This window comes from Cydia strobilella, chromosome 22 (assembly GCF_947568885.1).
Source record: "Cydia strobilella chromosome 22, ilCydStro3.1, whole genome shotgun sequence".
Taxonomy (NCBI): domain Eukaryota; kingdom Metazoa; phylum Arthropoda; class Insecta; order Lepidoptera; family Tortricidae; genus Cydia; species Cydia strobilella.
Genome location: NC_086062.1, coordinates 7,857,031 through 7,870,858, shown reverse-complemented (window position 1 = coordinate 7,870,858; position 13,828 = coordinate 7,857,031). Strand labels below are relative to the sequence as shown.

General features: G+C 36.3%; 1 protein-coding gene across 2 annotated transcripts in view; it reads right to left on the bottom strand.

Moving 5' to 3' along the window:
* Nucleotides 1–627: 627 nt before the first annotated feature.
* The window catches only part of LOC134751434 (uncharacterized), a 129,793-nt gene continuing 116,592 nt past the window's right edge, over nt 628–13,828 (bottom strand). For both annotated transcript variants that reach the window (XM_063686843.1, XM_063686842.1), the window contains 2 exons: nt 8,866–8,964; nt 628–3,602 (listed from right to left, as the gene is read on the bottom strand). In XM_063686843.1, the coding sequence (XP_063542913.1) occupies nt 3,479–3,602; nt 8,866–8,964 (223 nt within the window). In that variant the 3' untranslated portion in view covers nt 628–3,478. The remainder of the gene's footprint in view (nt 3,603–8,865; nt 8,965–13,828) is intronic.

Genomic DNA, 13,828 nt, shown 5'->3' with positions numbered 1-13,828 from the left:
GTTGTTTAACACCTCGTGCTAATATTGATATCCGAGCAAGCGAAAGATTCCAAAATTAAACCACGAGCGTAGCGTAGTGTAGTTAGCGGTTCAAAAAGTGGAATATTGAGTTTTGTGAGGTTTTCAAGGCACGGGTTAAACAAACTTTGCTACCGAGTGAAACACAATCTTTTTTACCACGCCAGCGTGAGGAAAATACTAACTGTAAAACGATCAGATCCAAATGACCTCAAAATCATCAGTCATCACTTAATTCAATCCCACCAGTCAACGTGAGGAAGAATCATGCAATATTACCCTAACGGCCACGTCATCATGACGTCAGCGCCGTCATTATGACGTCATAATTACGTCATGATGACGTCGCTAACGTCACTGCTACCTGGGTAACATCAGATTTTAAAGAAAAAAGAGAGCCTTTATGAGCCGGTGTGGTGAAAACTACGAAGAAAACATCTCTTTTTCCAAAGCATTCCAAAATAACCCAGTTTTCTCCCGATGTCGTGCTCATATTTTTACATAATATATTAACTTTATTATTTACAATAAGAACCGTTAGAAACAACCAAAATTGAATAAAATAAAGGGATTTGTTAATGTCAAACACCAATTAATAGATCATTCTGCTCTGGAGTAACTATCTTTATTTTCAAAAAAACCACCAATTAATATAGTTACATTTCAAAACATTAAGTATTATGGATAGGTTACGTGTATATCTATTCGACAGTGGCGGTCTGGTACAAGATCTTATACTAGCAAAGGTTTCCCTTTGAGTTATTGTCATTTTACATTATTGTCTCCTTGTCAAGACCGCACTGGATATTTAGAGTAACATCTATGTTTAAATAGCTAATTTATTTTTGTCCAGTTATACAGAGATAGGCTGTTATACAATCCTTTCCAGATCTAGGGTACACGGGTAGTACATCCAAGAGAACGGAATATCAGTTTTTTTTTAGATATTTTTATTGTGATTTTTTTACCAACACACGCGTTCTTGATATAATTGTATATTGATATACGTCATATGATATGATTATTTTATATGCTACTTCATATTTCGCAAGTCTGTCAAATAAATGACGTCACTGTGTTTTCTTTTAACGTAACGCAATCGCAGTGTATGTTTGTATGAATGCGGTTTGATATAAGCCGTCATTCACCCAAAGTGAAAAATGTTTTTACGTTATTCTTTTAAATATTCTCGGCCTTAAAGTTCCCATAATTATAAGGGGTACTCGGTATAGACAAAATGTGCAGTTTTCTATCTGAAGTGACGTCAGCACAACGCAGCCATTGCAAACTGCGAAACCTACTCTTACCGAAATGTTCAAGATATTACATAATTAAACATCTATTCAAATTGCAATACGCATTCAATAAACACTACTCATTTGTATTATACGCTAACTACTAAATATGTTTTAAAAGACAATAAAATAATTTGTAAAACTCTACAGAATATTGTTAGAAAATTATATAATAATGTTTCGCTAGTTGTAACATATAGGATAGCCGAGCGTAGCCGGGCCGAGCTGTATTCGGCCGAACCTGGTCAAGCTTTTGAGCTTTTAGCTGAGCCTTCAGCCGAGCCTTGAGGTCGAGCCGACCGAGCCGAGCGCGGCCAAGCTGTAGCTCGCCACAATAAATAGAAGTTAATGAATTCATTGACTCGCTTAAAGCCATAATACATGTGTAATATATTTTAAAGCCAAATTTCATAGTCTGTGAGGTTAATCGACGTATCGCGTCAATACTTATCAAGTCGATAGATATAATAATAAATATAGTACACAAATAGGTAACAACTTCCTTAGATTACAGCCTTGTCTTTCAGTGCGAAAAACGGTATAGGAATCATGCCAACTAAACATGAGCGTTTCATAATACATGCATTTTAATTTTGTTAGGACTTTTACAATTTGTAATGTAAGTCCGATGAGGTTAGCCATCGTGACCTTATATTACAGTACATTCCACAGAGTAGATTAATTTTTAAACGTCACCTTAGGCTGCGTTCATCTACACCTAGGATACACAGATACTAAAAAAAGCTGCACTCGCACGAAGCGCCGATTGCTAATTTACAATATTTACTATTACAATAAACATGAAACATTTAATTGTAGTTAAAGCATTTATGTGTCGGACCTCGGAGCTAAACGTAAGTACAGTCAAATAATTAAATTTCCGTACCATTTCCGCTAGGGACCTCATTCTATTGTCACTGTGACAAGGTACGATATGGAATTGAAATTGAATTCCTTGACTGTTTCTCGAACATTACAAATCGACAATTGATTTGTCAATATGTAATACAAACCATTTGCCATTTAAAAACTGGCAAATTGTGATTGTACTGTTATGCTCGAGAAGAGGATGTTCCTGCATTTAAGTCACTGGGACCGACTAGCCGTCTTGAAGGCTTTTGGGATATTATACAAGGTAACGATATACTTAGCTCTAATCACAACGATAAATTATACTGGTAAAACGTTAAAGAACTACAGTACTTTAAATAATTAATTTATATATGCTTCACAGTTATTTATTATGGAATTATATTTCAAGAATCTATGGGAATTAATGGATTTGGACTATTCATTTATTGAATTTTTATGGATTTAATAGGTACTTCAAGGAATTAGTTGTATATGTTGTTGACATTTCATAATATCTGAGACAATTTAGTGGGCAACAAACATGTACGTATTACGAATTAATATTACAAAAAATATATGTACATAAATTGTTAAATATACGTATAATTAACGGGCTATTACTACAGCCACAAATTACAAGTAAAATAGTCATGTTTCTTAACTTATAGGATACAGAAGAGCGTGTAGCTCGAACAGAGATCAAGGTATGAGGCCGTCGGGCTCAGACTGTTCCTCCTAGTTTAAAAAAAGCATTGCGCGAAGTTCGCGACTGTAGAAAACATAATAAGATTACAAATGCTCCAATTGTGAGCGGCGGCTGCTGCCGAATATTCCATTATCATCCCTTAATATAATAAGGTTAAATCTTCTAATACTTAAACTCTAAACACCGATTGTAAAACATACAGATTTATTGTCAGATAATTCCATTTTATGATTTTTATTGTCAAATTCGTTACAATAGGGAATTGACGGATAAAACGTTAATTGCACCTGTATATAACGTGCCGTTATTGTCGTTTGGAAGTCCTGTATACAATATAAGATTAACGGCCGCCTAGCGCGGCTGAGTAAATTCCAAGACCTTAAACCTATCGAAAAATACTTGATTATTCAAAAAGGGTATATTAAAATGGAAAGATTGCGTATCTACATCGCAACGGTATTTATAAATATAAAAATATTGCGGGTTAGCTAGACAAGCTCGCGAAGCGGCGAAGATATGCTCCTGATATGGGAAAGAGTTAAAGCCCGAGTGTTGTACGTTGCGGGGAAGCCCCGTGGAATGTGGAGTTCTAGAGGGATCTAGAAGTTCAGTACGCGTAGGGCAGGGGCACGTAGTCCAGGTAGGGGTGGTAGGAGCGGCGCGCGGGGGGCAGCATCACGTCCGAGTAGCGCGAAAACTGCGACACCTGGCGGCTGCCGCCTTGCGGTTTCCTGGGAGACAAAATTGCAGTTAATAAGTCATATTTGTCTAAAATCTTTGGTAAATGATATAAATTACTCTAGCGTAGTCTGTGGTAAACGACAAGACAGACAATTGTCAATGTTTCGGATTAGGAAAATTTTGGAGACATTAACTATTTTTTTAGTATTTTTATTCATTATATTTCACAGCATAACAGTGCTCAGTGATCCAAAGCACTGTGAAACCAATAGACATAGTACCCAAATCAAAATTAACATATAACAGAAGAAGGCCGTTCATTCCTCGTCTCGCAGAACCTCAAGCATTCATAACACACGTCCAACCATCCACTCGCAAACACATCACAGTTTGGTGCTGATTCGAGGAGCGAGTTTAGGAGGTGCAAGGCTTGAACAAGCGGTGATTTACGGCGGGACACAGTTCGTACTGGTGGCAGCGCTAACAGATGGCGACAACGCGGTCGAAACAGAAATCTAGTCGGTGAGGGAACATATAGACGCAGCAACTGAGCTACTAGTTCGGGGCAGTCAGAATCCCCACGTAAAATTCTACTGGCTAAAGTACACAGTCTGTAATTTCGCCTCACCTCAAGTGAGTTAAAACCTAATGTACCCTGCAAAAAATGTGTAGGGTATAAAAATGGGTAATATCCGTACATTTTTTTGTAGAGGGAGCGTAGAAACGCCTTTTGCACTCGCTCTAGCAGCAGGATATAGGTTGTTTCATAGGGGTTCCAAACAACACAAGCCGCTTCAAGCTTCAACTATAGGTACAGGTATAGTATGCTCGTCTACAAAGTAGTAGGTAAAGGGCTATCAGTCCGCCGGACGATATCGGCCTGTCAGTTGTTCGGAACTGTCAAATTTTTGTTCTAACTGACAGGCCGATATCGTCTGGCGGACTGATAGTCAGTGGGCCCCTTAAGCCATACGTGATTTACGTAAATACGTAATTTCGATTTTGCTGGTGTACCAGTACCAGGAAAAAAACATGCAAATAACAACGAATTGATTACAAGATACATGAATTATTCTCAGATTCGTGAATGAATTTAATACTAGATCTAAAGATCTACCAGAAAAAGATTACCGAGAAATAAAACGTGAAAGGGTTCTTGAAAATATTGCCATACTTCCAATAAGAATTTATTTAATGATGCTCCGGAAATAGTCTATTGATCATTATTACCACTAGACTGTTCTGGGAAGAAAGGATTATTCGCATTAACCCCTGTTTATGTAGTTGTCCGATTTATCCTACGGGTTATATTATTATGTTTTTGCAATGACGTTCTGTGAAATGTAATCTGTATCTTCTGTAATCTATTAAGTTGTAATTGTAGTCTGTTGTTAGAGTATTAGTCTGTATACTTTTTGCTATGAATTTGAACAGGGCATAAGTAAGCTGTATAATTTTTCTAAATAAAATAATCTTGAAAAAATGTTTGTTAAAAATGTGTAGTGTAACATAATTAATCGACTTCTTGATGTTAAAAAATATATAACTTACTGTTGCTAAATTTTATTTACAAAAACATACATTCATATCGTCAGGACTAGTGTTTCAACATGTCTTTATGTTTCGATCCCGAATCATGCCCGAAGGTGATTATTTAGATTTTTCTTTTAATTTAGAAATAAATTAGTATTTACGTTTATACAGCTTGTTTGATAGTCAATAAAGAGAGGCAAACAGTACTCCAAACAAAAGAAATTAATAACGAGACGCGCCAAATACATCCCACGTCTATCCACGTAGGTAGGTATAGGAAGGTTATTAATAACTCAAGGGCATTGACTTTGTGACTGTAAGTTCAATAACTACTTCCATGACCAGTAAAAATGAATAAAAAATCAACATCGTAATTATTTATTTGTTTAACATACAGGGTACATTAAAAAAAATACAATCCTTAAAAAATACCTAAGAACAAAAAATAATTTATAAAAAAACAACCAAAAACTACTGGAATAACCCACCCTTCATCGTTCCCGACGCAAAGGTGCCCATCACGCTCGGTGCGTTTCCGCGTTGAACCGCAATGGACAACCTCTGCGCCAGGAATGACCCGGAGCGGGGGTCGTGACCCCTCTCCTGCAGGCGACGCCCCAGTTCCCCGAGAAAAGATTTCGCCTCCGCGCACCAGCACCCAGACGTCTCCACGGCAAGGGGAACGAACAAGTAGCTTATTAGCCTCGAGTACTGGTAGTAGTAGTAGTAGTAGTAGTAAACTCTTTATTGTACAAATATACATATTAAAAATTACATGGTACAAATAATAAGATGTACAAAGGTCCCTCTTTAGGGACGCCGCCTGCTGAGCGGCAGCTCCCGCCGATTGCACAGTGCGGCCAAGGTGCGTGGCGGCGAACGTACTGACGAAGGTGGCATCCCACAAGAGGCACTCACCCCTCTCCCACGGCACCAGGGTCAAACCATCCGGCCTTTTGCCATACGACCGGTTAAGGCCCGGCTCGATCACACACGGGACATTGGCTCACACCAATGCCCTGCGAATAATATCATTCAACGCGTAAAAATTAATTGAATAAAACATAATAAGCTATGCTTAGTTATAAGCTTGCCATTATTGCTGAATTAATATTTGGTATTGGAAACATTAATCAAACATCTATTTATTAAATTCAGTTCGATAGAGGTTTATGGTTCCAATTATTACTAACATTTCAATTTACTTGAATAAATCATCAGTATCTATCTTTTCTGTGTTCTTAATTAATTTAAAATAATTGTTGTTATTTGAGGAGTGCAGTAAAGATTTATTGTTAGTATCTGTGCGTGTTTATGTCAAAATACTCTGTATATATATTTATATAGAGGACGATTTTAACCGTAAGCTATATTCCGAGGTAAATATGTAAGTCATAATGAACGACTTTTACTGTATGTTAAACATCGAAATCGCAAAAATATAAAGGGATACATAATGAATTTAATAATTATATCTCATATATTAGTCTCAGGTGTTACTAGGGCCCATCGCCGATCAGTTTATAATAAAATAATAAAAAAAATATTACTAGAATTTATCTTATAATAAACGCTTCTTTTCCTGTTAAACACAACGAAACCTCCAAAGATTTTAATGTTCTAATTACGTAGGTGAAGATCACCTCAAATCTAGACTATCTTTGTACGAAAAAACCGTAACTTATGTCGTTCTTCATTTGTCATTCGCGATTCAACTGACGACTGACAAGGGTCAACCGATATTCTAATACGAGGCCATTTTTGACAGGTCTGATTAAGTCGGCAATTGGTTTCGGTGCTGAAATTATTTCGATAATATGTCTTGATTGTCGAGTTTTATTTTCTTATTTAAAAAACGTAAATAAATATTGAGCTCTGGGGTCGAAGTCGAAACAAATATAAAATGCCAATTTTACTGTTTAACACGTATTAGTTACTCACGCGACCTGTTTCGGAGAGCCTAGATCTACATATTCAAGCATTAACTGTGTATAAGTTATTCTATGATTAACTGTGCATGAGTAGCTGTCATGATAGCCGCGCGCCGTGTAATGTTAGTATGACTCACGATAGTATAAAATGGTGTAGGATGCAACTAAGTGAGGATTGCATCGTATTCTTTCAAGTAAATCAGATAATGGTATTACTTTTGTCATGCCATGACTATTGATAAAATAGTGCCACGAAATTATAATATTCAGATTTCTTTTTGACTCTGTCTCTGACGCTGTTTGCTATATGTATATTTTTATTTCGTGTCACTGTTTATGTTTTATTGACTTGTAAAAGAGCACATTGAAGTCTACTCGCAAAATATTTTGTGAAATTAGAATTTCAATAAAAAATAATTAGTTTAATTACACACTAGTATCTGGTTCACCGTATGGTTTTTATTTTTATTTTATTTTATTAATATAATTAAATGCTACAATTATAGGTTCTTCTTTTTCTTTCCCTTGTCCCATCTACTTGGGGTCGGGTCTCCTTGATCGGGTGCGCCATACATTTCTGTTCTGGGTTGTCGTTTCTTGAAGTGCTGCGGTTTCCAAATCCTTCGTGACACTTGACCACCACGTTGCTTTTGGTCGTCCCCTACGGGGGTTCTCGCACAAGTTGAGCGCCACTTTGACTGCGAAGTTGTCATCTCGTCTCATGACATGGCCGTACCATCGTAGCCTACGTTCTAGCAATTTATCGGGGATTGGAGCCACTTTAAAACTTCCGCGGATGTATTCGTTACGTATCCTATCCAATCGGGTAACGCCGCCAGCCCATCGAAGCATCTTCATTTCATTTACATGAAGACGTTGCTCATGAGTTTTCTTCGTGGTCCAGCACTCAGTGCCATACAGCAAAGCAGGTCTAACAGCTGTCTTGTATACTTTGCCTTTTACCTTTATGGGCATATGGGCATCACAAAGAACTCCTGAGAGGCTTCTCCACTTTAGCCATGCAGCGTTCACTCTGTGGACCACATCACCATCCACGTTTGCGTTGGGCGTGAGTACAGATCCACGGTACCGGAATTGGGCTACAATTATAAGTTAATAAAACTAAACTTAGTTTGACTGTGGAATCAGGTATCAGTCTCATTTTGTACTTAGTCAATATCTATCTATAGGGTATATGTATATAAATGCGTGTGTCCTGACTGACTGACTGATTCATCAACGCAGAGCCGAAAGTACAAAAGCTAGAAATTTGCGCACCAGGTTACATTTATAATGTGTACAAGAGATAAGAAGCGATTTTGAGAAATTCATATCCTAAGGGGGTTAAAAAGGGGTTGAAAGTTTGTATGCGGTTCAAATTTTACTTTAAGCTAAGAATTTGAAACTTCGTAAAAAGGTATTTTATCAAAATACAAGATTACTAATTTTAGCGCTTTTGATAATTCATCTCTTATGGGTGTTAAAAGGGGGTTCAAAGTTTGTAAGGGGAACGATTAGAGTAGGAACTCGAAATTCGTAGGAACACAAAATACCTATTAGAAAGTAAGAAAACGAATTTCAGTGCTTTTATAATTTCATCCCCTAATAGGATTAAATAGGGGGGGGGGAGGGGGGGAAGTCGTGGGCAACAGCTAGTTATTATGTAAAATATAAACCAAAACAACCATAATAAAAATCAAGCCATAATTACCATACCATAATTATACCATAATTAAAGTTACTGATTCTTAACACTGATTTAAACTTTCACGATTTTTACTCATTATCAATTTAAAACTTATTTTACGAGATTAAGTCCCGTCGTTGTTGAATAATTACTGATTCTTACTTGTTGTGCCTGGTGCTGGGATCGTCTCCGTACTCCGCTTGGAGGTTCTGTAGCCCGCGTTGCTCCTGCTCTCCGTAATAGTACGGGTACTCGTCATTGCTGCAACAAAATAACAATATTCATAATAACGTCAATGCTCAACTAGATTTGGATCCAACCGGCTGCGCCAATTAGGCGAAGACTAAACGTACAATAAATACTGTAAACTATCAATATGGGAAATACTGATGGATAACATGCTCACATTATGTTCACGCAACAAGGGTACACGTGCAATATTTAACACGTCCGTCTCCATTGCTGTCGCGATGCATACTAAAATTTCGCAGTATTTACTGCTTGTTGTGTAGTCTAGTAAATTACGGATATCAATATTTATTACAAATGTATAATATAAAAATATCACAATATTTGATAAATATGAGTAAATCACAGTGTCGCGATGCATACTAACATTTCGCAGTATTTACTGTGTGTAGTCTGTTTGTGTGTTTTGTAATATTTATTACAAATTTATAATATAAAAATATCACAATAATATATTTGATAAATATCATTAAATTACAGTACTTATTGTACGTCTACCCTTCGCCTTAGAGGGGCAATTAAACCACGTATTCTATCCCGAAATATGTACCCTTTACATTAGGGCCTAATGTAAGTTGCGTTAAGGTGTGTGATTATTAGGGTATCATAGAGAACGTCAGGGCACTTTATATAGGTAAATAGGTAAGTTTTCAAACAGGATCGTGCATTAATCAATCATATCACTCTCTATAGAACGTCAAAACGAATATGCATTAAAACAACTCATAATGAATAAAATACCGTTGAATAAGGTTATTGCTGATTCTTTTTTCGATCGCGCAATTTTTAGAAAGCGCAAAACGTCTGATCTATCGAATTTAATTTGATGATTTTTGTACGTTGTATGTCATATACGCCCCTTGTTGATGAATCGGTGTCGCTTATAATATAATATCATATCGCCTAATTTGAAAGGCCTATAGTTAAAAGGAAGTGTTTCAAACAATTGTTGATTTTACTTCAGATTAATGATCAATTAGTGTTGAAAACAGTTGGCTTTGATCGCAATACTTTGAAGACTGTTTTTGTTATTCCGACCAAACAAGAAGGTCGTATCTCAATATAGTTTTTGTATTACTTTACGACTTTCCACTGTAGGTCGATAGACTTATATCGCTAATTCTCTCAAATTTTGTGTTCCGAAGTAGCAAAGTTTTTGAACAATGGAGTAACAGGCTGCTTGTTAAGCGATGAGAGATTTTAGGTTTGTTTCATTAAGGGTTCTTAAAAAGAGCTAACATTAAAAATAACTGCCTAAATCACATTTAAATGTTTTCTTTATTATTCTAACAATAAACATTACCAAGTCGTTTTTAATGCTTAAATGGAAAATTCAAAATTTATTGTCTTGAATGGGCGCAGTCGGTAAAGTCCGTAACTACGTTCAGAAAGCGTTATGTTCCTATTCTGATTTTGATATGACTTGTAAAGAAATTCGGTTGTGTCATCGCTCAGATGGTTACCCTTATAGGAAAACACGCTCAGTCCTAAGTACTTTCAGCCAGACTAAAAGTACGTAAGTGTGCATAAGGACCCTTATCTGATGGAAAGCCACATTTTGCTTTTATGTGGTCGTATCCGACATCCGATATCTGTACCTACGGATAATGTGAAAACGCTCTTAGTTCAATCATGTTCCTTGAACGAGGACGGGAATACTCGATTAAGCAAGAGCTTAGTGAACCCCACGCGGATAGGTATCGGCAATTAGTCTGAGTGTTCGTGTAAGACGTGTCTATGATTAGCAATCAGCCCACGTTAACGTTATAGGGTCGTACCGTAGATATATATACATATAAAATATATAAATATTTCAGAAACAAACAGTCTTAAAAAATATGTAGGTAAATAACCTAACAACTAGAATTTCTTATAATGTAGACCTATAGTTTCCTGTATGTAAAACATATTTTTTTAATAAACAGTACTATGAAATGCTATCTGAGTATAACAACTGTAAAAAGTAACAAATAATGTGATAGCTTAACCTAACTTTCACACTAATTCAATAAAGAATAAACCTTTTTCTTAAATAACACTAACGAACTGACAAATATGTCCGCGTTCATACACTTTTCATTATACAACCTGCATGCGCGTTTAATATACATAACTATGATTGCTGTGCATATTTAGTTCAACATATTCCAACAATGAACAGCATTTTTCTCCGCAAACCATGTTCTGTTCTACGAGGCACTCGAAAACCTATATTAGGTATGTAGAAGTTCAGGAGCAACTACAAGATTATTAATTATTTTAAATAAAAATACCAAATTATTACATGAGATAATGACAGAGGTTGAAGGTCGTGTCTTGAAATTGAGGAGGCGTAATTTTCATACCCCATATTCAGAATTCAAGAGCTTTAATCAATAATTTTTGTACCCTTTCTAGGTATTCTCTTTTTATGTACTTCATAGCAGGGATTCCATACTAACGAAGGCAATTCTAAGCGGCTTGTGACGTAGCTATTATAAAGTATCTTGTAAGTTAACGGTCTCCGAAAAGGTTTAGCAGTGCGGAGAATATACCCTAATAAAGCCTCATTTAAAATGTTATCGAAGATCGGATCGGATCGGATGAAGGTTAGTTTAGTGTCAAATAATACACCCAAATCACGTATAGGGTCAAGGAGGGAACAGTGACTCGGTATAAAAAGGCCGGGTATAAGTAGTGGCCCACTCATCCTAATTACAACACGAGAGGCGATATTTGAGCGACAGAGCCACTGTTTGAGCTGAGCCACTGTTTCCGCCTTGACCCTACTATTTTGACGCGTTAGAGTACCTATGTTCTGCCACATAATTTATAATTGTATAATATAGGATTTTTTTTACGTGCAAATGTAATTACAGAGCATTTGCTATTATTTAAAAACAAATTACTTCCAGTGCTGTAATCCTCAAATCTAAGCAAATCCTCTTGCAGCATAGAACAGTCGGCCGGGGTCCTAATGACTCGGAATATTTTGGTGTCATCAGCATAGAGAAGGGCTTTCGAGTTAGATAAACACTTCGTTATGTCATTAATGTATAAAATAAATAACAGAGGACCAAGGTGGGATCCCTGTGGGACGCTTGACGTGGCTTGTTTGAAAGCTGATGTAAAGCCTCCCAATAATATAGCTTGTGTCCTATTTTCTATGTAAGACTTAATCCACCGAAAAAAATCGTTTATATCCAAGTTCCACATTTTTAACAAAAACCTATTATGAGAAATTTTATCGAATGTGTGATTATATTTTTCCTGTATATTTATGATAATATTATTATTGTGTAAAAATTTCATAATTTTTCGTTGGTAAACTTCGAAGATAAGGGGGGGGGGGGGTGGTAATTCTTGTTATATTTTCCTGCATAAGTAATATTAAGTTTGAGTTCTTTCAAATGATATCCCACTCGACCTAGCAACTAGACTTTGAAATTTTGCCCCCTTGCTGATTTGACTCGATAGTAATAGACTATTCCATTAATAAATTATCCGGCACTTCAATGAGACGTTAGGAACAGAACAGAACATAATAGTGAAACTTGGATAATTATGTAAATAGGAGATGAATAATCGGGATAGTTTCGGAGACGCCTGTAATCAATTCCTAAGTCATAAAACAGATGGCGTTATGAATTACTTATGGTCGGGTCGTTTGGGTCGTTATGATTAGCTAAGCGGATTTTAACCTTCTGACACAATAACCATTTAAATAAACGTATACAATACAATACAATACAAATGCAATAAAGATATTCCACACCTCAATAAAAAAAGTGTGTGCGTGTAATCTTTACGCGCGATTGAAGTAAAACTTCTTTGACGATGACGTTTATCGCTATGTTGGCATTTTGACGTGTGTCCTATTGTGCGTGTGTCACTACTGAGCGTTACTTCCGTCAGAAAAAAATCTGAGTTACCCTCCAGTCGCGCCTAAAGAAGTTTTACTTACAAAAGAAAACGGAAACACAAGCGGAGGTAAACAACAGGCGGTCTTATCGCTAAAAAGCGATTTCTTCAGAAAACCTTTGGGTAGCGGAAATAAATAATAAGCGTATAATGAACTTAATACGTTTTATTTCATGAGTAACTATCGCGGTACCCGAAGACAACACTTACACACTTACAATAACCAGTTGAAAAGGCGAATACGTCGAATTATTCATATAAAACCATTAGATTAGATCGATCGGCTCTTGGCGTATTTAATTATTGTTTAATAATATTTATTTGGTCGTTGTAATCTTATTTTACGGTAAAAAAATGTGAACAAACGGCGATCTTCATGTCAAAAGGAGATTAACTTAAGAGAAAGATATAGAGTGGCACTTAGTTTAATATTTATTCATTGTAAAGTATGCTACACATGCAGGCCATTGTTTAAGAGTCCCCTCCCTGGCAAACTCGGCTGAGTTTCACCTTACCATACAAACCGAGTTTCGTTCTCATTTTAAAACTACGTGTTGAATTGTAACTTTGCACATACAATGAAATGAGGTATACTAGGTCTGTAATTAGTTTATAAAACAAACGAAATTTTGTATGAAAAACTTAAATTTTCTGTATTTTTAGGGTTCCGTACTCATGAACCGCGTCAGCTAGACAGTTGAAATTTTCACAAATGATGTATTTATGTTGCCGCTATAACAACAAATACTAAAAACAGAATAATATAAATATTTAAGTGGGGCTCCCATACAACAAACGTGGTTTTATTGCTGTTTTTATCCGTAATGGTACGGAACCCTTCGTGCGCGAGTCCGACTCGCACTTGGCCGGTTTTTTTAGCATGGTATCTGAAGCTACATAAACTAATTACAGACCTAGATATACCTTATCCTATTGTAAGTACAAAGCAATCTAGCTAGTCGTTTTAAAATGAGAG